This window comes from Labeo rohita, chromosome 5 (assembly GCF_022985175.1).
Source record: "Labeo rohita strain BAU-BD-2019 chromosome 5, IGBB_LRoh.1.0, whole genome shotgun sequence".
NCBI classification, from domain to species: domain Eukaryota; kingdom Metazoa; phylum Chordata; class Actinopteri; order Cypriniformes; family Cyprinidae; genus Labeo; species Labeo rohita.
Genome location: NC_066873.1, coordinates 12,881,997 through 12,909,922, shown reverse-complemented (window position 1 = coordinate 12,909,922; position 27,926 = coordinate 12,881,997). Strand labels below are relative to the sequence as shown.

At 37.8% G+C, this 27,926-nt stretch overlaps 1 protein-coding gene across 2 annotated transcripts; it reads left to right on the top strand.

The window, feature by feature from the left end:
- Positions 1-967: 967 nt before the first annotated feature.
- On the top strand, positions 968-27,926 carry tbcelb (tubulin folding cofactor E-like b). 2 transcript variants are annotated; one of them, XM_051109772.1, is made up of 9 exons: positions 968-1,091; positions 5,105-5,261; positions 5,681-5,850; positions 7,621-7,760; positions 9,274-9,455; positions 10,104-10,360; positions 12,206-12,332; positions 12,491-12,607; positions 25,030-27,926. In XM_051109772.1, the coding sequence occupies exons 3-9, from the start codon at positions 5,712-5,714 to the stop codon at positions 25,352-25,354; spliced, it is 1,287 nt and encodes a 428-aa protein (XP_050965729.1). In that variant the 5' UTR covers positions 968-1,091; positions 5,105-5,261; positions 5,681-5,711; the 3' UTR covers positions 25,355-27,926. The 2 variants fall into 2 exon arrangements, with proteins under 2 accessions (XP_050965729.1, XP_050965728.1); XM_051109771.1 differs by having other exon boundaries at positions 980-1,091; positions 5,109-5,261.

Genomic DNA, 27,926 nt, shown 5'->3' with positions numbered 1-27,926 from the left:
AGGGTTAGTGTGTGTGTGTGTGTGTGTGTGTGTGTGTTTGTGTATAGAAAAAGAAAGAAAGAAAGAGCTTTTATTCCCAAGTATGCTTGCGCATACTAGGAATTTGTTTTAGTGTCAATAGCTTCCAGTACACAGAGACAGCAACAACATACAGACATCAAACATAAGATGAGAATAAAATACACATATGTAAATATAAATAGACAAATATTAGGAATATAAATTGTTAAATAAATAAATAAGTGGTATGTACAGTTGTGCTATAGATGACAGAATAGAATAGAATAGAATAGAATAGAATAGAATAGAATAGAGTAGAATAGAATAGAAAGAGGTAGAGATGCAGGGATGTGCTAGGATGGGGTGGTAACTAATAAATAAAAAGTTATTGCACATTATATTGCACAATGGGGGGAACATTTATATATATATTAGTCAACATTTGGAGTGGATCAAAAAAGTATATATATATATATATATATATATATATATATAGCCTGATAAAAATGCTAATTTTAGAAGAAAATTTTTGACAGAGGCTTTTGCATCTGAACTTTTCATATATATAATGATAATATATATAATGAACAGAACAGTGTATGTGTTCTTTATACACTACAATGTTTTTCTCAGTACATTGATAAGAGGTTTTGCTTTTGCAAACAAACACATCACATATCAACTAAAACAACGCTATACCAATGCTTATATTTATTTATTTAGTTGTTTATTTATTTATTTGTTGTTTGTATTCTGGTTGTGTATATATTTTATTACTTTGTGTCAACCCAAGTCACATATTTCACACATATTGTTCTTTTAAACAATATCTCTGTTGTATATATCCCCTGTGAGTGTCATGTGTTTAAAAACAAGACTAATTTCGTGAATACTAAATGTTTTCATGTCATTTTACAAGACGTGATTGGTGTCTGTTATGAAATGCTGCCACCCTCTGTACTGGAGCAGCAGGCAGCAAAACAACCCTGTTTCGCCAATAGGAAGTAACTACGGTAGAGCTTCGTGTTCAAAATACTGTCAACGGATCAACAACAAAAACAAGCAGAGCGATTTGCTGAACCTTGTCATTGGTAAGCATACCAAACTACTCAAGCAAAATGCCACGCATGTATTTCGCCTTTTATTTATCGTGCCTGTAGATGACAAGGCGGGCGATGCATTATAAACGAAGTCATTCGATTACAGTGTTTACTTTTATTTTTTTCGTAAACATTCTCTCCTTTTGTCATCGTGTGACATTTGCCTTTTTTTGCAGGTTGCATTTACAAACATGTTTTGTTTCATTTAAAACGCTGAACTACGTTTCGCTGCAGGCTAGTGTTTTGTTTTTGTGATGGATAAATGAATAAATAAAATCCACGCGTTTATTGGCTGCTGTCGTCACCTTTGTGTACGCCTGTACTTCACTACATTACGCCTGTTTGACTCTATATTTAGCAGATCGGAAGTCACACAGCGAGTTTAAAAAAACACGTACGGTATTATCCGTTATTGTTCAAAAACACTAAAACTCGTGAAACTCTGAAACAAAAACGTTGAGAGTGTAAATACTGGAAAAGTTTCTATTGCGGAGCTGCACAATCTGGTCGAGCAGCGCAAATCCAAAACAAACGCGTTGTTATGGCAGCCGTGCGTTTGAAATTCAACAACTTGTCAATGTGCAACGCGCAGCTGTTGACTGCGTTCACTGAACAGTTGACTCCTGACCCGAGGCTTATTTTGGGACAAGTCGAGTCACGTTAACTGCTTTCGTGGCAGCAAATCGACAATTTTATCTTGAAACATTTTATGTGAAACATCTGTTGTTTTGGGAGATGCAGTCTTCGATTTCATTAGAGGTATTCATTTTGATATTCACACTTTTCTGTCAGCTGGTTTCTCAAATATTAGGTTTAGCAATTATGGAAAAGTAGCTTTTTGCTTATTTTATATCAAAATTTGCCTAATTTACTTTGTTAGCAAACACTGACAGTCTTAAGGGTCTTAAAGAACAATTAATCTTGATCAAGTTTAATTGTGAGCTATCCAGTTAATCCACAGGGGGAAATAGTTTGTCTTTACTCAAAACTGACAAATTTGTTAAAGGTATTCTGATGACATCAGCTTGATGACTTGGGCAGGACATCCTTTAGCCCCGCCCCTCCAACCGCCAATCAGCTGTGAGCTAGAGATGGCGAGGAGGTGTGTTAAAATCAAGCCCCACCCTCTTTTTTGACATTTAAAATACCGTTTGGCTCTACAGAGGACAAGCAGGTTGGACAATGAATGAAATATATTGTTTTACTCTGAAATGTGTAACAATAGTGAAGTTAATTCAGTCGCAGTTTCGAGTTCACGCAGACTTTAATGCAACAAACATACATTTCCTTGCACACTAAAGGTCTTTGCACACTGAGTTTTGGAAAATTTTTTGGACGTAAAACAATTAATACGACCTCACGTTGTGTCAAACACGTTTACACACTGCCTCCAAAACTTTAGTCTGTCATAAAAAAATGAGCTTTTCTGCATTGTCACATCCATAGCAAGCATTTTGATAGGAAAGGATGACGAATACGAAAAAACGCATACAAAATTTTTGGACTCAGTGTGCAGTGACCTTGAGTCCGAAATTCTCGTCTGAAATTTTTGCACATTAAAAAATAAACACGACCTCATGTTGAGTCAGTCACATTTATACACTGTCTCCGAAGCTTTCGTCCGTCATAAAAAAAATTAGGATCGGATTCAATTTTCTGAGTTTTTTGCATCCATAGCAAGCATTTTGAGAGGTGTTTGACAATTTTGAGCCACCATGATATTCTGTACATGACAAATTTTGCCGAATATGAAATTTGACAGATACAAAAATGATGGATTTAGTATGTGCAAGGAGCTTTATAGTTAAAAGAGCCAATCGCCTGTAGAAATGGAGGCCCCGCCTTTCATTTTAAAGAGCCAAACATCTATTTCTTTGTCAGATTTGATTTTATTTCTGATTTCAAATGTTGCAAAGAAATATTTTACAACAGTTAGCAAACAACAACGATCCAATCAGTTCCTGAAAGACATAATCAAGTTCAATAGCCTACGCTTTTTCTAATTCGAGAAGTGGTTTCACTCGGTTATTTGTCACAATAGGAAAGTAAAGCCATTGCAAATTCATTCCATTTCATGCCGGTGTTGTGCCGAATTCCAACCCCTGCCAGATTACTGTATTGGTAGGTTTAGGATTAGGTGTGGGGGAGGGGTTAGGATTAGGGGTGGGGTTAGGATTAGGCAATCAGGTAGCAATTTCAATGAGAGGGGGTAATAATTTGGCAGGGGGTCGAAAATGGGCACAACACCGGCTTGAATATTTTGTGGAGTCCAGAAGTGTCAACTTACTTTACAGTAATGTTCCATTTGTTAACATTAGTCAACGACTTTAGTTATCATGAATTAAATCAAAAGTCATATCTTGTGATATTAATAAATGGACCTAATGTTAATCAGCAATGAATAGTTTAATTTTTTTAACAAAAACAAAAACAAGAAATACAAATTATTTCTCAGTATTTATGTTATTTAATGCATTTTTGTACACATAATGTACACTGCCGTTTAAAAGTTTGGGATCAGTATGAATTTTAATGTTTTTTAAAGTAGTTTCTAATGCTCATCAAGGCTGCATCTATTTGTGATCAAAAATACAGAAAAAAAATGCAATTTTCTGAAATATTATTGCAATTTAAAATAACACTTTTCTATTTTAATATACTTTAAAATATAATTTATTCCTGTTATGCAAAGCTGAATTTTTTAGCATTATTGCTCCAGTCTTTAGTGTCACGTGATCCTTCAGAAATCATTCTAATATGCTGATTTATAATCAGTGTTGGAAACAGTTGTGCTGCTTAATATTTTTTGGGCCCTGTGATACTATTTTCAGGATTCTTCGATAAATACAAAGTTAAAAAGAACAGTGTTTATTCAAAATAGAAATTTTGTGTTACAATATACAGTTACTTTTTTTTTGTTTAATAAAACAATACTTTTATTCAGCAAGGATGTGTTAAATGGAAAAAACGTTATAATAAAGACTTATATTGTTAGAAAAGATTTCCATTTTGAATAAATGCAGTTTTTTAAACATTTTTATGCATCAAAGAATCAAAGAAAAACGTATCACAGGTTCCAAAAAAAAAAATCAGCACAACCGTTTCAACATTGATTATAAATCAGCATATTAGAGTGATTTCTGAGGGGTCATGTGACACTGAAAACTGGAGTAATGGCTGATGAAAATTCAGTGGTGTGTCACAGAAATAAATTATATTTTGACATATATTAAAATAGGAAACCAATATTAGAAATTCCAGTAATATTTCACAATATTACTATTTTTTCTGGATTTTTGATTAAATAAATACAGCCTTGATGAGCATAAGAGACTCCAGTGTATAATGTTACACTTTTTTGTTGTTAAAAAAAGTTAAAGTTCAGAGGTTACTAATACTAATGCAGTCCTATCCACCCACTATGTTTTTTTTTCTCTCTCTCTCTCTCAAAAGAAAAAAAAAAAACTTTGTCTGGTCTGGACAGACAAGGTTTTGGAGCAAGATGAATCTTGCTTTGAAGTGTAGTTTGTGAGATGTACTTTGAGTGGACTTCACAGAAGGTTGCGACAGATATCTGTCTGTGCTGGTTTCGTTCTGAGGATTAGATTTAGATCACTCTTCTGCTCATGGACAGAAACCCACAGACAGAAAATATCAGCAGGCCAATCTTTTAGCAATAAAGATCTCTTTACGCTTACAGATTCATCTGTCTGGACAAAAGAGACTCATACATTTGCTCAGAGCGCTACATCCATTTGCACCACTGGAGTATTCCCATTGTGCTTCAGTGTAAAACAGCAGCATATGGGAGTCGGACAAAGCGTCACTAGATCCGATTTCAAGGACGGACCTTTCCATACCAGTGCTAATGTTACCTCATTTGTCTAAGCATCATAAAGAGATAGAAGGATGATTGTTCTGTGATCACAAGCTTTCCACGTGACACATGTGCATCCTCTCATTTGTCCATTTCTGTCTATTCTTCCACTCTTGCTATTTTTGAGTCAGGGGCTGTGGGACATCCCCGGCCCTGACCCACAAGGCCGCAGGTTAAGAGATCCATTCCTGGATGCTGTACGTCCATAGCCGTCGGGGGACTAGGATCAAAACCCGACAGGAGGCCCACCATCAATGTGCTCCGATTTGACCTCCAGATCAATTGTGAGTCAACAGATTTCACTCTTTTGGCTTTAACCATGTAACATTGTTTTTTAATATAGAAAAAGATAGAGTATAAAGGGTCTGTGTTCGGACACTCATTTTTTGGTCCTTTAAAATTATTTAAAAATATTAAAATGCAAGTAGCTTTGCGTAATCTTTAGACTAGATTTTTTTAACGATTTGTTCTTTTATCTCGGATACTCTTAAATGTTATTGACCCAAATGTCAGCTCTTTGAAACTTGTTGTACTAACCTTTGCCCTGGCCAAACATTCCAGACAGCCCTCTTCTAATGTTAGCGAATCATTTCTTTCAAGCACATGCCTGTCCACTCAGTCCACATAACTGATAAACCTGTTTGTTTCACTGCAACTGATGCTACATTTATCTTAACTCACACTGCTCTATGTGTTTGCTCAGCTGAAGGTGTGAGAGTGGGAGGAGAGGTGAGATGGAGTCAGATGAGACAGAAGGACGCACTTTGGTGCAGGTGATCAGTGAGAAGTACAACCCGGAAAACTTTCCATACTGCCGTGGGCCAGGAGTTGGAGTGGTGATCCGGACGAGTCCCCAGGGTTCACCTGTCAAAGGTCAGTTTTATTTTTGGCCTTAGGTGAAATGCTGATCCTGCTAGTTAAAGAGGGTGTAGATCCTGACACATTGGTTGTTGCCATTTAACATTGTTTTGCTATGTGTGATGATGAACACGTTAAATATGTTACATAAAAATTTCCTGATAATTTACTCAGCCCCATGTCATCCAAGATGTTCATAACTTTCTGTCCTCAGTCGCAAAGAAATTAAGGTTCTTGAGGAAAACATTTGAGGATTTTTCTCTGCATTTAAAATAAAATAATTATTTTTACATTTTTGTAAGTGTTTTATCATAGCATTATATATCACTTAATCCCTATTCGCACGGGATTAAAGGAGAAGTTCACTTCCAGAACAAAAATGTACAGATAATTTACTCACCCCCTTGTCATCCAAGACGTTTATGTCTTTCTGTCTTCAGTCGCAAAGAAATTAAGGTTCTTAAGGAAAACATTTCAGGATTTTTCTCTGTATAGTGGACTTCTATGGGTGCCAATGGGTTGACGGTCCAAATTGCAGTTTCAATGTTTCGAAGGGCTCTACATGATCCCAGCTGAGGAATAAGGGTCTTATCTAGTGAAACAATTGATTATTTTCCAAAAAAAAAAAAAAAGTATATACTTTTAACCACAAATGCTCATCTCCCACTAGCTCTGCAATGCGCATCCACGACTTAAGCCCAATTTATACTTTTCCATCGAACCTATGCCGTAGCTACACCATAGGCTGCGCATAGTCCACGTAGCCTACTGCATAGCCTGACGTGCACCTCATCAAAATTCTTACAGCGCGACAATTCTATGCGGACCGCAAGCGCTGTGATTGGTCTGCTAGAACCCCTCCCTCTGTATGTACTTGAGTTTTTTGTGTGTTTATGTGCATTTTATTATATTTTATTGTTACACCTTCTTATTTAAAATAAAACAAAGCCAAGAACAAGTGTCTTATCATTTATTATACAACATAGCATTATATATCACTTAAGCCCCGCACGGGATTAAAGGAGAAATTCACTTCCAGAACAAAATTTTACAGATAATGTACTCACCCCCTTGTCATCCAAGATGTTCATGTCTTTCTTTCTTCAGTCATTAAGAATTATGTTTTTTGAGGAAAACATTTCAGCACTTTTCTTCATATAGTGGACTTCTATGGTTCCCCGATTTTGAACTTCCAAAATGCAGTTTAAAAGCAGCTTCAAATGATCCCAAATGCAGCTGTAAACGATCCCAGCTGAGTAAGAAGGGTCTTATCTAGCGGAACGATCAGTTATTTTCATAAAAATAATGAAATGTGTATACTTTTTAATGTCAACCGCTCGTCTTTAAAAAGGAACAATTTAAACATTTTGGAAGTTGAAACTCGGGGCACCATATCAGTCCATTATATGGAGAAAAATGCTTAAATGTTTTCCTCAAAAATAATAATTTTTTCATGACTGAAGAATTTATTCAGATATAGAGTATAGTATATGTATAGAGTCCTTTGAAGCTGCATTGAAAATGCAGTTTGGACCTTGGCCACCATTGAAGTGCACCATATGGAGAAAAATCCTGAAATGTTTTTTTCAACTGAAATACATGAACATCTTGGATGACATGGTGGTGAGTAAATCATCAGGAAATTTTTATTCTGAAAATGAACTTTCAAAATAAAAAAAAAAAAACTACTGGCATTTGTAACTTCAAATTGTAATGGATTTTCATCAGTTAATTACATTCTTTGGTTTTTTAAAGGCAGTTTATGTCTCACTGTGTGTGTATTAGATCGTCTGAATCTGCCCAGCATTCTGGTTCTGGATGGTTGTGGAATCACCGAGGCTGGAGATGAGGAGGAGGTGGCCACTTTTTGTGCTCACGTAGTTGAGCTAGACCTCTCTCACAACCAGTTAAAAGAATGGGGAGAGGTAAGAAAAATGTATTTGAGTTACAGGTGTATTTACATTTGTGTATATAGCACAAAGAATGTCAGTAAGATTTAGGTAACACTTACTATAGGATTGAATAATATTCAGTTTATTAAGTAAGAAATAATTGACTCCGGTCCGTTGAATGGTTAGAAAACGATGCACACCGAGGTGGTGATGTGGCCATGACACAAAGTGGAGTGGCGGTTATACCTCGGGTGTGCATTATTTTCTAATAATTTAATGCACCGAAGTCAATTAATCGCCTTATACTATAGTTACCACACCTCAAATTTTGTTAAAATGATATTTCAAGACAAGGTTTTTCTGCTTAAAATGCTCCGTGTTTTGGACAAATGTCTTAGGCATCTCATCCCACGCCTTCATTGCTGATTCCAAAATGTCATTTTAGACATATTAACAGATAGCAGACTAATGCAGTTATTAGAGAAAGAAAGAGAGAGAGAGAGCGACAGAGAGAATATGTATGTGTATGAATTACCTCTGTAAGTCTGTGCGTCTTTCAGCAGAGGTTGGCAGCAGTGTCTCTGCAAGTAGTGATCATCTTCTTCAAGAACAGTGCCCTTATTACCTTGCTTGTAAGAAATGTCATGTAGCTTTTAAGTTCCTAAACTATATTACAGATAAAATCATCTGAGTGGTACTGACAACATGTGTCTGTGCATGTGTATGTTTCTGTGTGTGCAAGTGTGAGTGTGGAAGCGAAAGAGAGCAGGAGAAAGAGAGTATGTGCTTTCTGTACATAATAAAATGTAGTTTTGTGGCAAAAACAGAGAAATAATTTGCCATTTTTATCTTGTTGTTTACTATATTTATTTGCTTGGTCAGTGTAGTTGTGGGTTTTGGTTCTTTTGCTGTTGTTAGCTGTAAAGACCTTTGAAATAACTGAAATCGTTTGGTGAAGTGATATGGTGAAATTATGTTAATGGGGTCAAGACCTGCCTGGAACTACTTTAGCCGTGCATTTCCCTGAAAAAAAACTGCACACCTTAGAACATTCATCGTCCAGTCAGATTCAAGCATTTAACAGCTCCATAGTATAACAGTGATTAATGCACTAGGTAGGTATTATAAACTAACAATGAACAACACTTTTAATGTTAATTTATGCAACTTAAAATTTGAAAAATGTTAGTTTGTTTGGAAATTGAAATTAACCAAGGTTAAAGGAGAAGTCCACTTCCAGTCACATATGTGGAGTCACATATACTGTTTTCTGACAAAATTTCACAAGGCGAAATCCAGTCACTTCCATAGGAATCTGTTTTTCACACAAATTACTGTTGACAAACAGAATGCTGTTTAATTTGGAAGTGTATATACATAGGCTATTTTGGTTAACGTGACCATACTTTTGTGTATTTTTACGCATATGTTAGACTGTAACATATACAAGACATGATCAAGATGAATGAACAAGACATTGCTTAACAAACTGGTTGGGTTTGGTCAGCTTTTTATTATTTTCTCTCCCTTCTTCTCCTCTTTGTAGATAAGCAAGATCCTGTCTAACATCCCTAACCTAGACTTTCTCAATCTGAGTATGAATCCACTGAGAGGGTCGAGTCTAGAGCCTGGAGCTGCTGAAGCGTTCTCAGGCCTCCGCCGTCTTGTGCTCAATAACACGCAAGTCACCTGGGACATGGTGCACGCACTTACACGAGAGATCCCAGAGTAAGTGTGTGTGTGTTTTATAACATTTAACTAGCACTGCTCTGAACTGTCTTCTGTGTTTGTGAATGTGTTTTTATATATTATTTATGATTTAAGTGTGCAGATTCTCTGCATTGCAAAAGTTATAATTGTTTCCAAGCATTCACTGTTCGGACAAACAGGTTGTACCACCCTAAATTTACACCATCGTTCAGCCTCAAGTCACTATGTTGGACCAAATGAGTTTAGCTTGTAGATTATGTCACTATACAAGCCTTGAGGCAAGAAAAAGTAGCTATATTTAATGACATTTTTGCAATGAAAATATAAATAGAGTTGATGTTTTGCCAATGACTGATTTGTTTTAAGGGGCTCTCTAAAATGCATCATTGATTTTAAACAAAACATCAGTGATTTTAAACAAAAACTTTTTAAGTCGTACCAAGCAAGTTACGATTATTTTATTGTTATTGTTAAAATATTTTTCATATAAAGACATCAAAGATTATGCCAAACTAACATTTTTAGTGTATTTTAGATGCACTTAAAAAAAAAAAATAGAGATATTATTTTAGCATTGTGTGACTGTAGCATCGCACTAGCTGCCAAAATGGCTAATTCTGTCATGCACTAAAACTTCTCTTTATTTTCTTGTGGTTGCATATGTAGGCTGGAGGAATTGTTTTTGTGTCTGAACGAGTATGAGAGCGTGAGTGTGTCATCTACGTCGTGCCCGTCCCTGCGCCTGCTTCATATCACAGATAACCAGCTGCAGGATTGGGCGGAGGTGCGTAAGCTGGGCCTCATGTATCCAGGCCTGGTGTCTCTTATCCTGGCAAACAACTCCCTCTCGTCTATCCACGAGCCTGAGGACTCACTACAGAGACTCTTCTCCAACCTGCGCAGCATCAACCTACACAACTCAGGTGCTGGGCTGCATGAACATCATCTCTGTAGACAGAATATCAGCCCAAAAATGAAAATTTTGTCATTAATTACTCACCCTTGAGACCCGTAAGACCTTCATTCATCTTCAGAACACAAATTAAGATATTTTAATGAAATCTGAGAGCTTTCGGACCCTGCGTAGACAGTAAAGCTGGACAAAAAATTGCAAATGGGTAAACGCTGAGTACTGATATTTGGAATGATTTGGGGGGAAAAAAGAGAAAATATACTTTAATATAAACCTAAAATCGCCAGCAGGTAGCAGCAAATCACTGTTTGAGTGAATCATTAAGTCATTCATTCAACCGATTCTTTCAAACAGCTGATTGATTCTGTAACGAAATACTGTCGTGTTGCTCAGAGATGCAAAACAGTGTTTGGTTGTTGCAATATACTCAATGATGTTAAAGGAGAAATCCATTTCCAGAACAAAGATTTACAGATAACCTCCTTGTCATCCAAGATGTTCATGTCTTTCTTTCTTTAGTCGTAAAGAAATTATGTTTTTTGAGGAAAACATTTCAGCATTTTTCTCCATATAATGGACTTCTATGGTGCCCCGAGTTTGAACTTTCAAAATGCAGTTTAAATGCAGCTTCAAACGATCCCAGCCAAGAAAGAGGGGTCTTATCTAGCGTAACGACCGATTATTTTCTTAAAAATAATACAATTTATATACTTTTTAATGTCAAATGCTCGGTCTGAATCTCATGTTCTCCCTCAACTTCAAAATCTCTTTAAATCGCTGTTTTACCTTTTTTGTTAAGGGTGTTTGATCTCTTTCTGCATGTTCACTTTGCACAGACTGGGTCGGTACTTCTGCAGCGATGTAGGATGATTTTGAAATGATTTTTTAAGTTGAGGGAGAAAATACGACATACCCTAACTGTCTTGAGCCAGAATACACAGAGTTCAGGGAGAGCAAGACAAGACGAGCGTTTGAGATTAAAAAGTATTTAAATTGTATTTTCTTAAATGAAAATAACCGATCGTTATTTTCCTCAAAAAACATAATTTCTTTATGACTGAAGAAAGAAAGACATGAACATCTTAGATGACTAGGGGGTGAGTACATTATCTATACATTTTTGTTGTGGAGATGGACTTCTCCTTTAAATCCTATATACAGGGGTTGGACAATGAAACTGAAACACTGGCCAATATAGTGTTGGAGGTTTCATGGCTATATTTATGCAGCCTGGTGGCCAGTCTTTACTGATCGCACATTCCACCAATAAGAGCAGAGTGTGAAGGTTGACTTTGTGCACCCAATAGCTCAAACATTGTACCCTGAAGGTGGTGCCGTGTATTAGGATGATAATGCACCAATACACACAGCAAGACTGGTGACAAGAGTGATTTGATGAACATGAAAGTAAAGTTAAACATCTCCCATGGCCTGCACAGTCACCAGATCTGAATATTATTGAGCCACTTGGGGGTGTTTTGGAGGAGCGAGTCAGGAAATGTTGTCATACACCAACATCACATAGTGACCTGGCCACTGTTCTGCGAAAGGAATGGCTCAAAATCCTTCTGGCTACTGTGCAGGACTTGTATTTGTCATTCCCAAGATGAAATAATGCTGTATTGGCTGCAAAAGGAGGCCAAACGGCATACTAATTGTGGTCTAAACCCAGGTGTTTCAGTTTCACTGTCCAACCCCTGTAGTTTACACAACAATTACAATATTATCATGGACGATATATATCGCATATCCCTATATGTGTGTGAGTAATTAAAAATTAATCCGAATTTTTATTTTTAGATGAACTATCCCTTTAATGGATTATTTGCTGACCTGTAGGTGTTGTGTTATTTAGGTCTAAGTCGGTGGGAGGATATTGAGAAACTGAATTTCTTTCCAAAGCTTCAAGAGGTCAGAGTGATGGGTATTCCTTTACTTCAGCCCTACACCGATCAGGAGAGACGCTGTCTTATGGTAGCACAGTGAGTAAACTTAATAATTTCCAATTATTAAGAATTGTGAAAAATGATAACACAAATTACTGTAGCCACCAATATGGAATTGTACACATGTATGCATTCCTTGTCTCTTCTGTTTTTCCTGCCTCATACACACTTGTCCTTCTCCTGTGATTTGTAAGGTTGCCTCATGTGACTGTGTTAAACGGCAGTGTTGTCACCGATGGAGAAAGAGAGGATGCAGAACGCTTTTTCATCCGCTACCACCTGGACTGCCCTGAGGATGAGCTACCCCAGAGGTGACCCACCTGCACCCTTTCCACCACCACACTCCAACTCTCTGAATCTTCTCTCTGCAGTTCTAGTCATTCTCAAGTAGTACCCTCAAACAGATGCAAACCAGTTTTGATATCCATAATATAAAAATCTAAATGGAAACATCCAGAAGGACCTTTGACCAAGGGTTTGAAATTCCCAGTAAAGCAGTAGAGGCAAATCTTTTCTTCTGTGTTGTGAAATACATTGAGGACAACATACTATCAAAAATGTAAACGGACTGAATAATTTATATTAGAGTTAATTATATGTCAGCAGACAGAATTCTGTTGTTTAAAAAAACATTAACATGCACAAATTAGAATAAGGTTTAAGAAATAAGATCAATAATATGCATTCAGAAAACAGAGATGAATTTTAATTTCATTGCGGCTTTAATGAGCACTAGTTTCTTGTTCATATACAATTAAACACAGTCTATTAAATTCTAAATAATGCACTAAATAAGTATTACATTTTCCTACTTGGTGCGTTTACATGACATTTTTGGGCAAAACTTTTGTGATATTTTATAAATGTTGGCATTTACGCATAGGTTTATGCATGTCGCAGCCACCGCACTAGCCATTAATTTTAATCGTAGAAGACGTACGCATCTATTTTTACAGAAGCAGTGTGGAGAGCCGCTTCTGGGATGATTCTGAAACTGAAACGAGCTGCGGCGTGCCTGGTTTAAACACAAGCATTTACTAGAGTGGCCTTGATTAGCTCTGCAGACTTGTGCAGTGAAAATAAGGGGTTATCCAAGCTTTAATGGCAAGGAAAGCCCCTTATTCAAGCTTTGTGTAGTCAATGCTTGTGTAAGCGGCTGCACAAAGTATTTTTTTGAAGTTATAGTACATTAAAGAATGATCACGTGACTTTTACGTACGCAAGGTGACTTGTAAATGCGACCACCTCATGTGAGCATAAAAACGTTTTTGCACTATATGAGAGTTTTTGCAAAATTGTCCATTAGGAGTATTTTCAATTCACAATTTCAATTTGCGCAACTTGAAGGGTAATAGAAACACAGCTACTGTTGTTCCACAGACATTAAAGGGTTAGTTCACCCAAAAATGAAAATTAGCCCATTATTTACTCAACCTCCAGGCATCCTAGGTGTATATGACTTCCTTCTTTTTAGATGGATCCAATCTGAGATATATTAAAAATTATTCTGCCACTTCCAAGCTTTAGAATGGCATAGGTGGGTGTTTCTCTTCATCAGTCTAAAACAAGTCCATTAAAGTGCATCCATCCATACTAAAAAGTGCTTCACACGGCTCCGGGAAATAAATAAAGGCCTCCTGTAGCGAATCGATGCATTTTTGTAAGAAAAATATTCATATCTAAAATGTCAGAATCACTTCAATCTAGCTTGCACCAACTGCTCGTACATGGAAGCCTTTCCAGGCGGATGACGTAATATGAGTATTGTGAAAACCAACATTTGTTTACAGGAGCAAATTAAGTAAGGTTTCCTTACTTTAGCAAAGGAAAACCAGTCTCCTCTTGGTTTATATCAAAATCCTCCAACATTTTTATTTGCAAATCCTCGTTTTGAACTTCTAATTCATGACCGTTGTTTTGGTTTGGTTTCTTCACGGCACGTCCGCTTTCCGAGCGTGCAATGTGCAATGCCTACGTATTATGTCATCTACCCGGAAAGCCTTCTGTGTACAACCAGTTGGTGCAAGCTAAATTAAAGTGATTTTTACATTTTAAATATGGATATTTTTCTTACAAAAATGCACTGAATTGCTACAGGAGGCCTTTATTCACCCCCTAAAGCCATGTGAGGCACTTTTTGTTATGGATGGATGCACTTTATTGGATTTGTTTTGGACTGATGAAGATAAACACCCATCTATGCCATTCTAAAGCTTTGAAGTGCCAGAATAATTTTTAATATAAATCCGATTGGATTTGTATGGAAGAAGGAAGCCATATACACATAGGATGCCATGGAGGGTAAGTAAATAATGGGCTAATTTTCATTTTTGGGTGAACTAACCCTTTAAATGTTTAGTCCTTACAGTTTTTATTTGTCAAAATTGCTTGTTTCTCAGTAGCTTTCTATAGAACATTGTCACTTTAGTTGTAAAAACATTTGCTCATGTAATAAAATCTTAACATTGGGTAAACCCAGCCACCTCTTTCCGGTTTAGCACAAAAAGCCTCTCTCTCTCTCGTTGGCCATGTTTTAAGTATCTTGGTGGCCATCCACTACATTCCAACCTATTTTCCTTTCACGTCTTTGTCTTTAGTTTGGCGTCTCCAGTTATTCAGGTGATGTTTAACTCTCCCATCCCTCATGTCTTCCAGCCTTTCCTTTTGCTTCTGTTTTTTGGGTGACTTTCAGGGGATATTTTGTAGGGTCTTTGCAGGTCAAAGACACGGAAAACGGATCACCCGCATTCTTAGCACACCCCATTCCACTTAACCTGGGAGAGTGTACGGAGGACTTTTTCAGTGGCTGCGGCAAGCCCCAGCTTCCAGCAGGGGATTCTAACCTTTGGGAGACAATGTGTTCACTCTCTCCCTCCTCAAAGACGCCTTTGTACGGGAATACTCCAATCAGAAAATCGATACACAAGGTGGCAGCTTTATTCGTTCTTCCCCTCCTTACATCCCCCTCGCTCCCTCCCTGTTCTTCTCTCCTGCCCCTTTTCATTTGCTTTTGGGGGGGATTGAGTTAGCTGGAGGATTTTTTCAAAAGGGGATGGAATGACGTCCCTGACTCAGTCTCTCCTGTTTTTTCCGTTGAGCGATGGAGATGCTGTTGCCTTTGTTCTGGAATGGCTCTCAGAGCTAGTGAATTGATTAAGTCGTCTAAACAGTTATGACACAGTTCCCGCTCTAGCTATAGAAGGTCGGAAACTAGAGATGAGGTGGAAATGGGCCTTTCTCAGAAATAGTGGCCTTTTATCATTTGTCTAAAGTATCAGATACTAAAGTGAGTTTTTTACAACCTTTAAAAATAACCCTCTCAAATAGATGTGCTCATGATAGCATTGACATTCATTTCACTTGAAATTTTATACAACTAAAATACAGAGCCCCACACATGACATGAGGAAAACCAAAAACTAAACACCACAGCATAAATACAGAAAAAAACACAAGTTAAAGGATTAGTTCACTTACAGAATGAAAATTTTCTGATAATTTACTCACCCCCATGTCATCCAAGATGTTCATATCTTTCTGTCATTATTCGCAAAGAAATTAAGGTTTTCAAGGAAAACATTCCAGGATTTTTATCCATATGTACTTCAATGGTGGCCAACAGGTTGAAGGTCCAAACTGCAGTTTTAGTGTAGCTTTAAAGGACTCTACACAATCCCAGCCAAGGAATAAGGGTCTTTTCTAGTGAAACGAGCAAGACAAGCTATCACCCTGGTGAAAAAAACAGCATATGCTTTTTTGAGGAAAACATTCCAGGATTTTTCTCAATATAGTGGGCTTCAATGTGTTGAAGGTCCAAACTGCAGTTTCAACACAGCTTCAAAGGGCTCTACACAATCCCAGCTGAGGAATAAGGTCTTATCTAGTGAAATGATCGGTTATTTAAAAAATAAAAATAAAAATATAACTGCCCTGGTGAAAAAAACAGCATATGCTGGTAGGTATGTTTTGATGCTGGGATGCTGGTTAGGTAGGTTTTGATGCTGGTTTAAGCTGGTCCTTTGCTGGTTTTTGCTGGTCGTGTTGCTGGTCAAGTTTTCATTTTTCCTCTTCTTTTCTCTTTAGTATGCAGTCTTGCCACATGATGTGCAAGGCTCCATACTAAAGGAATAGTTTACCTAAAAAAGTTCTGTCATTATTTATTCACCGTCTCATTTTTCCAAACCCATATGAATTTTTTTCTGTGGAACATCAATAAGAAGTTTAGCAGAATGTCTGAGCTGCTCTCTTTCCAAAAAACCTAAAAAAAGAAATGAAAGTGGATGGTGGCCAAGGGGTGTCAAACAATGTACAAACTTCATAAAAGTTATAAAAGTTGTCCATATTCCAAGTCTTTTAAAGCCATGCAATGGTAAGGAACACATCAAAATCTGAATAAAATATTGATCAGCAGCTGTGGATACTATTCACTTTCATTGTTTGAAAGAAGAAAGAAAAAAAAGGTTTAAAAAGTCATGAGATTTTCATGATTGGGTAAACCATTTCTTAACAAGTCGCTTTTTCATTTATTTCTTCTTGTTTCCACCGAGACCACTTCTTCACAGACTTTCTTTTCAACACCTGTGTAAACTAAAACCAGCGTACACTGAGTCTGACCCTCATTTCTGACCTCCTCACTCCATCCACATCCCCTGTTTCTTTCTCTCTGTCCCATTCTGTCTGTTTCTCTCGAGGGAACACCATTTTCCCAGAGGGATGAGGTTGAGATGAGAGTTGGCACTGGAGGGTGAAAGGGCAGGTGTAGAAGTAGATGGTAAACTCTAGATATGGGTTAAGGTTGCCCCCTTTTTGAACCCAGCCTGCTCTTTCCCCCACCCTTTGGGTGCAGATCAGAGCTTAGGCTATGTTACTGACTGAGAAAGATCTGAGAAACCGAGAAAGAGATGGACAGAAAGAAATTATGCCTCCCTGACCTCCAACACACCTTTGGATTGGGCCCTCTTTGAATGCATGAGACGTAAATGGTGCAGAGACCCATTCAGGCTAATTTATGAGACTCAAACTTCGGTGGCATGAAGTAATGGTTAGAACCATTTGAGAGACTTTCAAAGTGACTCCACAGTAACCTTAGTCGCATTTACGGTTGCTTAGGCATAAACTTTAGGTATAAGTAGGCATGGGATGTTATCTTTATAACGCTGAGAAGATGTAGAGATTTGAGCGCTGGCTAGTGTAACTCAAACCTTTCACTGCTTGACTGCTCACAATTTCTTAAGTCAGGCCTATATACATTGTTTAGCGTATATCCTTCTAAAACTGCTTCATGTGCAGTAAAATAGCTTTTGTACTGTCCTGTTAACAAACAGTGTGAAATATTGCAGTACAAATTGGTCCTAGTCACCATTCAGCTGTTACACAGTGTATGTAGGTACGAGGGAGACCGTTAAATAGGTAAAAGAGCCTTATGTATTTAACAGCCTTTGAGTAACTAAAACCTGAGCTGTGGCCATGGGCACGATGATCCTCCCTTGGAGAAATGGAAAACACAGGAATGATAGCAGAGGGGAGGGATGCAAAGACAGGGATGACAGAAGGAGAGTGTGAAATAAATGAAAGGGACTATTGGTCTTACTGTCTTTGAGTAACCATAGCCTGGGACCTTGTTGACATTTTGACATTGAAAGACAACATGAGAGTCTACAGGAGAACGAGGATGTAAGAAGGCCAACGTATAGGGAAAATCTAAGTGCGTCACTCTTTACGGACAATGAGAAATTTAAGAAGATAAGTGGGTTGTGTAACCAGGCTCTTTAGCATCCATCATAGTGGATGTCGATGCTAAAGATGTCAAGATAAAAGCATTGATAGACAATATGTAGACAAGTTCCCATTAAAGAATTTACTGAATTTACTGCAGTTTTAATTAATTGAAGGGTGTAGCGGTGACCATGTTGAGGTTGTAATAGCTTGAGGTGCAGGACCTGGGTTAATAATATTTTCTTCAAACAGGCAGCAAATTGATTTAATTCAGATATTTTTTTGTAGTCTAAACAAGACTAAAAATGTATGAAATATTGGACATGGTCTGTGGTGGTGCTCTGAAATAAGAAGGCAAAGTCCTCCAGTTTTTTTTTTTGTTTGTTTGTTTTTAAATCAAAATGTAAACTCGCATCCCAGTCACATTTTCGTGATTAAACATTACTTACACTTTCAGAAAATAATTTTTTTTTTTTTATGTATGAATCTCATCAAGTTAGTGTTTTTAAGCAGTTTACATTTTTCTAAAATAATAACTCAAGGCAGTAGCAATTTAAACAATGTAGTTTATTTGTGAACTTGTGTTCAGCTATTCTTTTTAATAGATAACTTTTAACTATTTTTACATTTTTTTAAACATCACTCATCAAAGCTCTGAAAATATTGGTCACAGACACAAAGACTTACTTTTCAATTTTACCAAGCTGCTTACTCACTAAAAACTCCCAATGATCATGTTTTCATGCCATTTTAAGTCTCATTTTGACATAACAAAGTGTTTATATTTAATTGTGTGAGTTGTTTACTTATTTAAATGGGTCTTCCCATTAATGCCATTATATTGTTCAATCAGACTGATTTTGACAAGACAAGAGCCAGGATTTATCGCATGAACCAATCACAGCCAAAGATAACCAGTCATATCCAATCATATCGCAATGGAGGCATTACCTCCTCTCACGTGACTTTCTCCCATTCATTCTCAATTACCCCCCACCAAACTCACTGCACGCTTTAGGGCAGTGGTCGCAAGTAAGTTTTACATCGGGCCAAAAACTTTTTGCAACATAACAGAAGGTCAGAAGGGTGGGAACAAAGCACAAGAGAATTAATAATTGATTGACTAATACCATCTTTGTCATTGAAAACACTTGTTGGTTTGCAGTTTTAACATATGTTTGGCTATAAATGTCACGCAAAATGATATTAAAACTCACATTAGACACTTTTTAAGAAGAACTCCACTTCCAGAACAACAATTTACAAATAATTTACTCACCCCCTTGTCATCCAAGATGTTTATGTCTTTCTTTATTCAGTCGTAAAGAAGTTATGTTTTCTGAGGAAAACATTTCAGGATTTTTCTCAGTATAATGGACTGATATGGTGCCCGATTTTGAACTTCCAAAATGCAGTTTAAATGCGGCTTCAAACGATCCCAAATGCAGTTGTAAATGATTCCAGCCAAGAAAGAAGGGTCTTATGTAGCGTAACAATTGGTTATTTTAACAAAAAGAATACAATTTATATACTTTTTAATGGCAAACGCTTGTCTTGTCTTACTCTGCTTGGACTCTTTTTTTTCTGGTTCATGACAGTTAGGGTATGTCGAAAAACTCCCATCTCATGTTCTCCCTCAACTTTGAAATCGTCCTATATCACTGTTTAACCTTTTTTGTTAAGGGTGTTTGATCTTCTTTGCATGTTCACGTTGCAAAGACTGGGTCAGTACGTCTGCAGCGATGTAGGATGATTTTGAAATTATAATAACCGATCGTTTCGCTAGATAAGACCCTTCTTTCTCAGCTGGGATCGTTTACAACCGCATTTGGGATCATTTGAAGCCGCATTTAAACTGCATTTTGAAAGTTCAAAATCGGGGCACCATATCAGTCCATTATATGGAGAAAAATGCAGGAACGTTTTCCTCAAAAAACATAATTTCTTTACGACTGAAGAAAGAAAGACATGACAAGGGGGTGGGTACATTATATGTGAATCTTTGTTTTGGAAGTTTACTCTTCCTTTAACATTGAATAAAGCACATACTCAGAACCTGAGATTATAAGTGTCATAGTTTGTGTTGTTGTTCCAGCCGCAATGTCGCAGAAATAGAAACCATTTCTAAAGTAGAAATTTTCTGTGTCGCCGTCGCAGCTAGTTAGGACAAAAACTCCTTTTATTGCATGTCGCGGCGTTGCGTAGTAGGACGCGGTGTTGTATCGTAAGATGTGCTCCCTTTACACAGAGTGAGCGTGATCGTGAAATCGAAAGTGAACAGCAAACGATATTCAAAGGTGATTTAAAAAAATTGTGAGTAACTGTTGCTGTCATGACACATCTATTTAAGAACCAGCTGCTATCAAAATAATCTGGCTGCAGGCGGCTAGATATTATTGCTGGCAGGCCAGTTTTGGCCTGTTGCCGACCACTGCTTTAGGGGGTTTGTTAAATCTCAATGGGTTCAGGGGATGCGAGAGAAACGCACTACACGACTTTCACTGTAACTTTACCTGCTGGTGTTGGACAATGTTTCTTTAGAAAAACAAGTGATTTATACATACATATTTTGCAATATTCGCGTTGTACTATGATTTTTTTCTCATCCAATATTTTAAGGAGACTCTGCCTCCCTTTCCTCCTCGGAGGAAACACCCCTGCATTCATTTTAATTACATTTTTCCATAGTACATTAGGGCTGTTGTCAAGGGGAACAACCAGCAACATTGTCTTGGGCCTACTAATGTCCTCAAGAATAAGGCTAACTCATTGGGTCCCATCTATAAAATATACAGTTAATATTTTAGACCCTAACGTATGCATAAAATGCAGAATTATCACTTTTGTTGTTTGTTATTTTGTCTTGTGTGACTCTCAGCTGTTGGAAAAGAAAACAATGCTCTTGGTTTCAGGTAACCGCCTACATTATTACTATAGCAACCCTTGTAGATATACTAGTTATTGCCTACACTGTGTCAAGAAACAGATCCGATTTCAACTGATGCAAAATGACTGTCAGTTCAAGTTTGGAAAGCGCAAATGACAGTTGTGTGGATTGTGAACAAAGCCTAAGATTCTGTATCTACGCTGTACCTTTCAAACAGACAGATTCCCCACCCCAAGTTCATCCAGGGTGACTGTAATATGTGTACTAAAGCTGCTTTGGGTAAAAAGCCAAATTGCTGACTGGTGAATCACAAGTGAGTTTATATGCATCTCAAGGGGATTGTTTATCATGTTAAGTTGTAGATATCCAAATTTTGAGCTAACTGTGATTGTGCGCATGTTATCTACCTGAAAACGGATCGTGTTGTTTTTGAGGCCATCAACAACTGCAGTATCTACAGTAGACTCACTGTATGGCTCTTCTATGAACCTGGTGCACTGCACGGCGACGACTGTCCGGTCCCATCTCCGAGACTGATCTAAGCACTGTTCAAGGAATCCAAGGCAGCTATGTTATCACAGCGAACACCCATTCGCCTTCATTTAAGGAGCTTAGCCACACTAAATGAGACCCTTGAGTGAGACTGTTCTTTCTCTCAGACAGAGTGGCACTTTGTATAGAGGGGGCAGTATTCCCAGGGCGAAGGCAGGGAGCCACAGGCACCTACCCAGGCTCAGGCTCTGCTTTGTGGGGAGACTTTTCTGGACAGGCTGGGGAAATTACTTTGATTGGCTGTGTCGGTTACTGTAGCCCTCTAAAGCTAAAAGACTTTTTTGTGGAGATTTTATTTAATTGTTCCTGCCGATCTCCTCTTATCTTTCCCACAATCCTTCAGCAGGACGGGAAAGAAGGGAGGGTAAACGGGGTGCTGGTGAGAACTTTCTCACGGTTTAAAAACTCGGTGTGCTTCACAAAAAGGTACACAAATACACAACTGCGTTTTCTCACAAACACACACAGCTCTATGGTCACTTCCATGGTGGATTGATATTTATATTGTTTAGAGGAGTTGTCTTCTTTTAAACATTTGAGGGTGATTGACATTTTTGATGAAAACAGACATATGCAGACGTCCCACTCTGCAAAAACTAATTTCTGGGCACAATACCCCCTGACTACGTGACTGACCCTTTCACCAAAACAAATTTTAATACCAGGAGTAAACAAGCTGTTGTATATATACTAATTTGTGGACATCAGGGAGCCGCTATCAATATGCGGGAGACTCCCGTACCTCTCTGGGAGACTTGAGACGTCTGCATATATCTACATACCATGTTTTGCAAGCATATATCAAGTGGAAGTGTGCTTTACCTGTGCTTTTGTAGATCATAAGCTCTGTTCTCAATCCTAATTGACTTGCTAGTCCAGTGCCTACATAAGCAGTTGACTTCTAAGACATGAAACCTCACTTTTGACAGAACTGGAATGATTGGAGCAATCCACATAAGCAGGAAATCTGCACAAAGTTTGCCAGATGTAAAGTATGATCCAGAATAGATTCCAGTGGGTTTAGCATATTGCTAAGCTAACTGTAGAGTGCTGCAGAAATGACTCCTAAAACCCAGGAACAAGTTAGCATTTTTTAACTTACTAGGGCTGCCTTCGACTGAAGATTTTTCTGGTTGAGTAGTAGTTGTTCATTTTAAGCATTAGTCGAACATTAATCGCACGTTTATTAATAAACCATGTAAATCGTAATAATGACCCTTTAATCACCTACATAGCCTAATAAGCGGTCAAGCGCATGCAAAAAAAGCTTGCCATAGTGCACCGGCAGATATAATAATTATGAATGTGTCAGGGAAAAACAGCAAGAAGACTCCAAAACGTTTTAATAATTAATTGATAAACTAGTGCTTTCTTTGTTTTTGGCTTAAGAGATGTTGGTGACACTCACTCGTCATCTCCGCGGTAGTGATGTGCCTGTATGCATGTCATACGGATTACGTAATCTGAGAATGTTTTGCTTTCTATTTGAATTGGTTTCACTCTCTATAACGTTAGATATATTTTTCATATCTGTATGGCAAGTATACACAGAGTTTTGAAGTTTCGTGCTCAAGTTCACAGAGCATCCTGTTTTCTTTATTTTACAAAAGTGCAACATTCTGTTGTTATTGTGAGTGTGCACAAATAAACAGAGTTGAAAGGTGTAATACTTTTATCTGTATGACCAAAAATGATGGAGTATTTTAAGAGCTAATGATTGCACTGGCATTTACATCTGTCATGCAGCTTCCACACTCCGCATAGACACTTGAATAGCACACATTTTTCTAGATTAACATTAGATTGAGCGGCCATGTAAAGTTGCTACTACTTACATATTTCAGATGAAAAGCCATATTTGAGGTCGATGAATGATAGGTGAGCGTTTGGATGTCCTGCCCAATGTACTATATTACCACATTGACCAGCCGTTTATGATCTGTCTGTCTTGGACTGCATGGCTTAGCTACTTCCTGTTAATTTTTTTTTTTTCTGCGACTAAGTGACTAATACAATTTTTGTCAACCAAGCCTCTTCTCGTCGACTAATGGTTAGTCAACTATTAGAGGGCAGCCCTATAACTTACACTTCCATCGTCGCTTAAAAAATTAAAGGGATAGTTCAACCTAAAATGAAAATTTGATGTTTATCTGCTTACCCCCAGGGCATCCAAAAATGTAGGTGACTTTGTTTCTTCAATAGAACACAAACAAAGATTTTTAACTCAAACTGCTGCAGTCTGTCAGTCATATAATTGAAGTCAATGGGACCTACGGCTTTGAGAGTAAAAAACATACACAGACAAAACCAAATTAAACCCTGCGGCTCGTGACAATACATGAAGGTGTTAAGACACGAAACAGTCTGTGCAAGAAACTGAACAGTATTTATATCAATTTTTACCTCTGATCCACCACAATGTCCAACTGTCCTGAGCGCATTCACAACAGCCGGCGTGTGACGCGTCAACATACTCTACTATACTCTGGCATAATAGATGCATGCGTGGAAGCACTCTGTCACGTGTATACATCACTCATTGTTTACACAGTGCAGAGACTGTGGGTACAACAGCTACTCAAAATGTAAACAATGAGTGATGTATATGAGCGATAGGTTGCTTCCGCGCATGCGTCTACTATATGCACCGGCTGTTGTGAATGCTCTCAGGACAGTTGGACATTGCGGTGGATCAGAGGTAAAAATTTATATAAATACTGTTCAGTTTCTTGCACAGACTGACTGTTTCATGTCTTAACACCTTAATGTATTGTCACAAGCCGCAGGGTTTAATTTGATATTGTCTGTGTACGTTTTTTTGACTCTCAAAGCCATGGGTCCCATTGACTGCAATTATATGACTGCAGCGGTTTGAGTTAAGTTAACTCACCTACATCTTGGATGCCCTGGGGGGTAAGCAGATAAACATCAAATTTTCATTTTTGGGTGAATTATTCCTTTAAGGGCCAGATTTACTAAACAGGGCGTAAAAGTGTAGATGGGAGGGGAAAATCTGCATGCGATTTACTGATAATGCGCACATCAAAGAACACAGACGCATTAGCGCCTGCTTGAAGACGTGCTTTTTTTGTTTTGTAATAAATTTTGTGTCTAAAAGGGAAACTCTATAAATGCATATTCAATAAGGTCAGGCACAAAAATAACTATGTCCACAGCTTTTCAGTGTTAATTCATCACTGTGCATCTTTAGTAAATCCTGACAGTACTATTTTGACGGCAAAAGACGGTTTGTGCTGGCACAAACTGTTAGTAAACTAGCCCCAAGTTCAAGAGCATAATCATTTTTAATCAGTACAGTTTTTATCAGTATTAGGTACAGTTACAAGTTATCTTGGAAGCAAAATGTTGCTGTATACTATCTGGAATAATAGCCTTTGTGTCGGTATGCCTTTGATTTAAAATGCTTACTAGATAATTCACCTAGAAAGGAACAGAGCTATTGTATATTCTCTCCATGTTTTATCATAACTTGTACACTGGGTATAGTAGTGAAAAAAGCATATACACGGGCTAAATTTACATGGTTCTCCTTTACTCACTGCTGTCCACTCTTTTCAGGTACCACACTTTGGTAGCACGCTATGGCCGCCTAGCCCCACTTGCAGAGGTGGATTTGCGCCCTCCCTCCCATGTCCAGGTAGAGCTGCGTTTTGGAGACCAGACAGAGACCCTAGACCTCAGACTGGATCAGACAGTGGCAGACCTAAAGAAGCAGTTGAGAGCCATGGTCCAGCTACCGCCAAACAAGATACGTGTGTACTATATCGACCGGCAGCTTGGCTACGCACTAGAGCCTCAGGAGATGAAATATGGAGCACGAGCACTTCATTCCTACAGTATACGAGATGGAGATGAAATCTTGGTGGTGCCCAAGACACAGTGACAGAAAAGAGAGCAACAACTGAGCACTCTTTGGGGGAAAAAATGACTGGTTGAGATGTTTCCAGAATTTTTGGAATACCATCGTCCAATACGGGCAATGTAAATTCTATTTAAAAATAGTCTCTAAAAAGAGACATTTGATTAAAAACGCTTTTTAACTTCCACTGTTCTGTGGATGTATGTATACAAGAAAAAAATGTGTGGACGTAATCATTTTTGTTGTTGTGTGTTTGTGAGACTGCTTCTCAGGAATTACCCACAATCGCATACATGCCTCTACTCTAAAGAGCATTTTACCATTTATTAAAGGTGCTGTATGGAATATTTGGTCCCCTAGCAGTCGAAATGCCCAAAACCCATAAGACCTTTGTTCATCTTCAGAACGCAAATGAAGATATTTTTGATGAAATCCAAGAGCTTTCTGACCCTGCATGGACAACAACGCAACTACCATGTTCAAGGCCAGGAAGGTAGTAAGGAAATTGTTAAAGTAGTCTATAAAATAGACATAGTCATGCAAAAACTAATTATGTGAAAGTGACATTTCCGGCAAAATTGGAAAGCTCATATCATGATAAATTATTATAAACTTAACATTGTGAATTGATTAAGGTGATTTTTAACCAAAAAATGTACTTCAGCTTTAAGAATCTTGCTATAACAATACCAAGATACTTATACTCAGTATATGGCTGTCTGTGCCCTTTACATAGAGTTAAGGCCATGAAATGGGTTGGTGGTCTGGCGGGTGTTCGGGTGGGGGTGGTATATAGAAAGTGAACCCTATCCTTCAGCTGTAACACCAGCCACTTCTTTTCTGCATGAATTACAACAGGGTCACCTACAACCCTGAAGCCCTCTAAAGTTTACACACTTTACATTCACAATCGGATCTCCCCCTATTATGACCACAGACTGACTGCAATCCCTTAGTCAGCTCTCTCACAGGTGTAGAGTCCTTGGATTAAATAGGTGCCATACTCTCATTAATGTTTAAGACAGATCATGTGCTGTTGGGTTATAATTAAACCTAAACATTTGATTATTATCATGTTACATTTACCCATGTTACAGAGAAAGAAAAGCCAAGGGGACCAATAATAATGAGAATTAAGTCATATTTAATTTATGTTGAGTAGTTTTTTGTGGGCTTATTTTAAATGTGGAACACTGATATATTTAATTTTGACTTGGACTTTTATTTTGAACTGTTTTGTCTTAAATCGTAACATATTATAGGTTTAAAAGAAGTTTAAGCTACTTCTGTTGACATTTGTTGAGCATGAAACATTAAGGGAAGCTATACACAAATAACCTCATTGTTTCTGTTTTATATCTTGTAAATGACTGTCAGTGTAAGTACCTGTTCCCTTACCAAAGAGAATTGTTGTTCAGCTTAAACCATACCTTTTCTCAATATCGAACTAAATTACAGTTACAAATGTTGCAAATGTTGACTAATTTTATTATTCAGTCTTTGTGGGCTTGTTGTTTAACCACAGTCAGCACATACCAGTCTATACATTCAGGAATTGGATTACCAGAACTTGTTCTGTTCATTCCCATACCATTTCCCATACCAGAGCAGAATGGCTCTAATGTTGGAGTGACTTATATAGTATAGACTCCCTCTCTAGTTACCAAGCTGTCCCTATGCAACCCTATCCCAGCGGAGGGTGTTAACAGGGAGCTCAGAATCCATTAGGGGTTCAGACTAGCTAAAGGGGTTATATATATTAGTGCTATTGATGGGAGAACACCCTGCAATGGATGTTGTTGTCAGATATTTAGACAGCTTCGTTTCAGTATAACGCATATGTCACATTGATGATCTGTCCAGCTTCTGTTTGCTCTCTAATCACTCTGTTACACTTAAAAGTCCCATCACTGTTTCAATTGTGTCCTATCACTGGAAATTGAGCTTGATTGTCATATTTTTGCCCAAATCCTATAATTATACTATATTGTTGCCACATTTATTTACTCACTCCCTGTGTAATTTTACTCTTTACTGATAATTGTAAATCCCCATAATGCTTACTAATGTCCACTTTTGGATTATAACCCTGCACTATGCCAACAACTCTCTAGAACTGCATGTTTGCTTTCATTCTCATCTGCGAACCATAGTGTGTCCGCTTCCAGCACCCCCCACCCTCTCTCTCTCCTGCCGTCTTTCAGCGGTGCCTGTGTCTCTACAAGTTTCTCATTGCTCATATTTTGTTCTTATTGTGTTCTGGTTGTGGTGATGACACTTGATCTTCTCTGTTCTGCTCCCAAAGGACATCTGGCCTCTAACGCCAAAAAGTTGTTAACAGAGCGGGTGCTGACATATTTACTTCTTGCTGGGTCTGTATAATGGTATTTTTCAGAGTGCAAAGAGGGCCATTGGCTTGCGCCATGGATACCATTTCAGTGTTAATGATTATATGAACACTGGCATGGAATGTTGTTGTAAAGGTGTGTGATTTCTGTTAGTATGAATAATGGTGTTTTATATATTATGTGAAGTTTTGTTGAATGCCATACTGAAAAATGTTGAGAATAAATAGCATCCAAGGCTTTGCATGAAA

Coding starts and splice junctions, on each gene's coding strand:
- tbcelb (XM_051109772.1), top strand. CDS start 5,712: ATGGAGTCAGATGAGACAGAAGGACGCACTTTGGTGCAGGTGATCAGT. Junction 7,761..9,273: donor AGTTAAAAGAATGGGGAGAG/GTAAGAAAAATG, acceptor TCCTCTTTGTAG/ATAAGCAAGATCCTGTCTAA. Junction 10,361..12,205: donor CATCAACCTACACAACTCAG/GTGCTGGGCTGC, acceptor TGTGTTATTTAG/GTCTAAGTCGGTGGGAGGAT.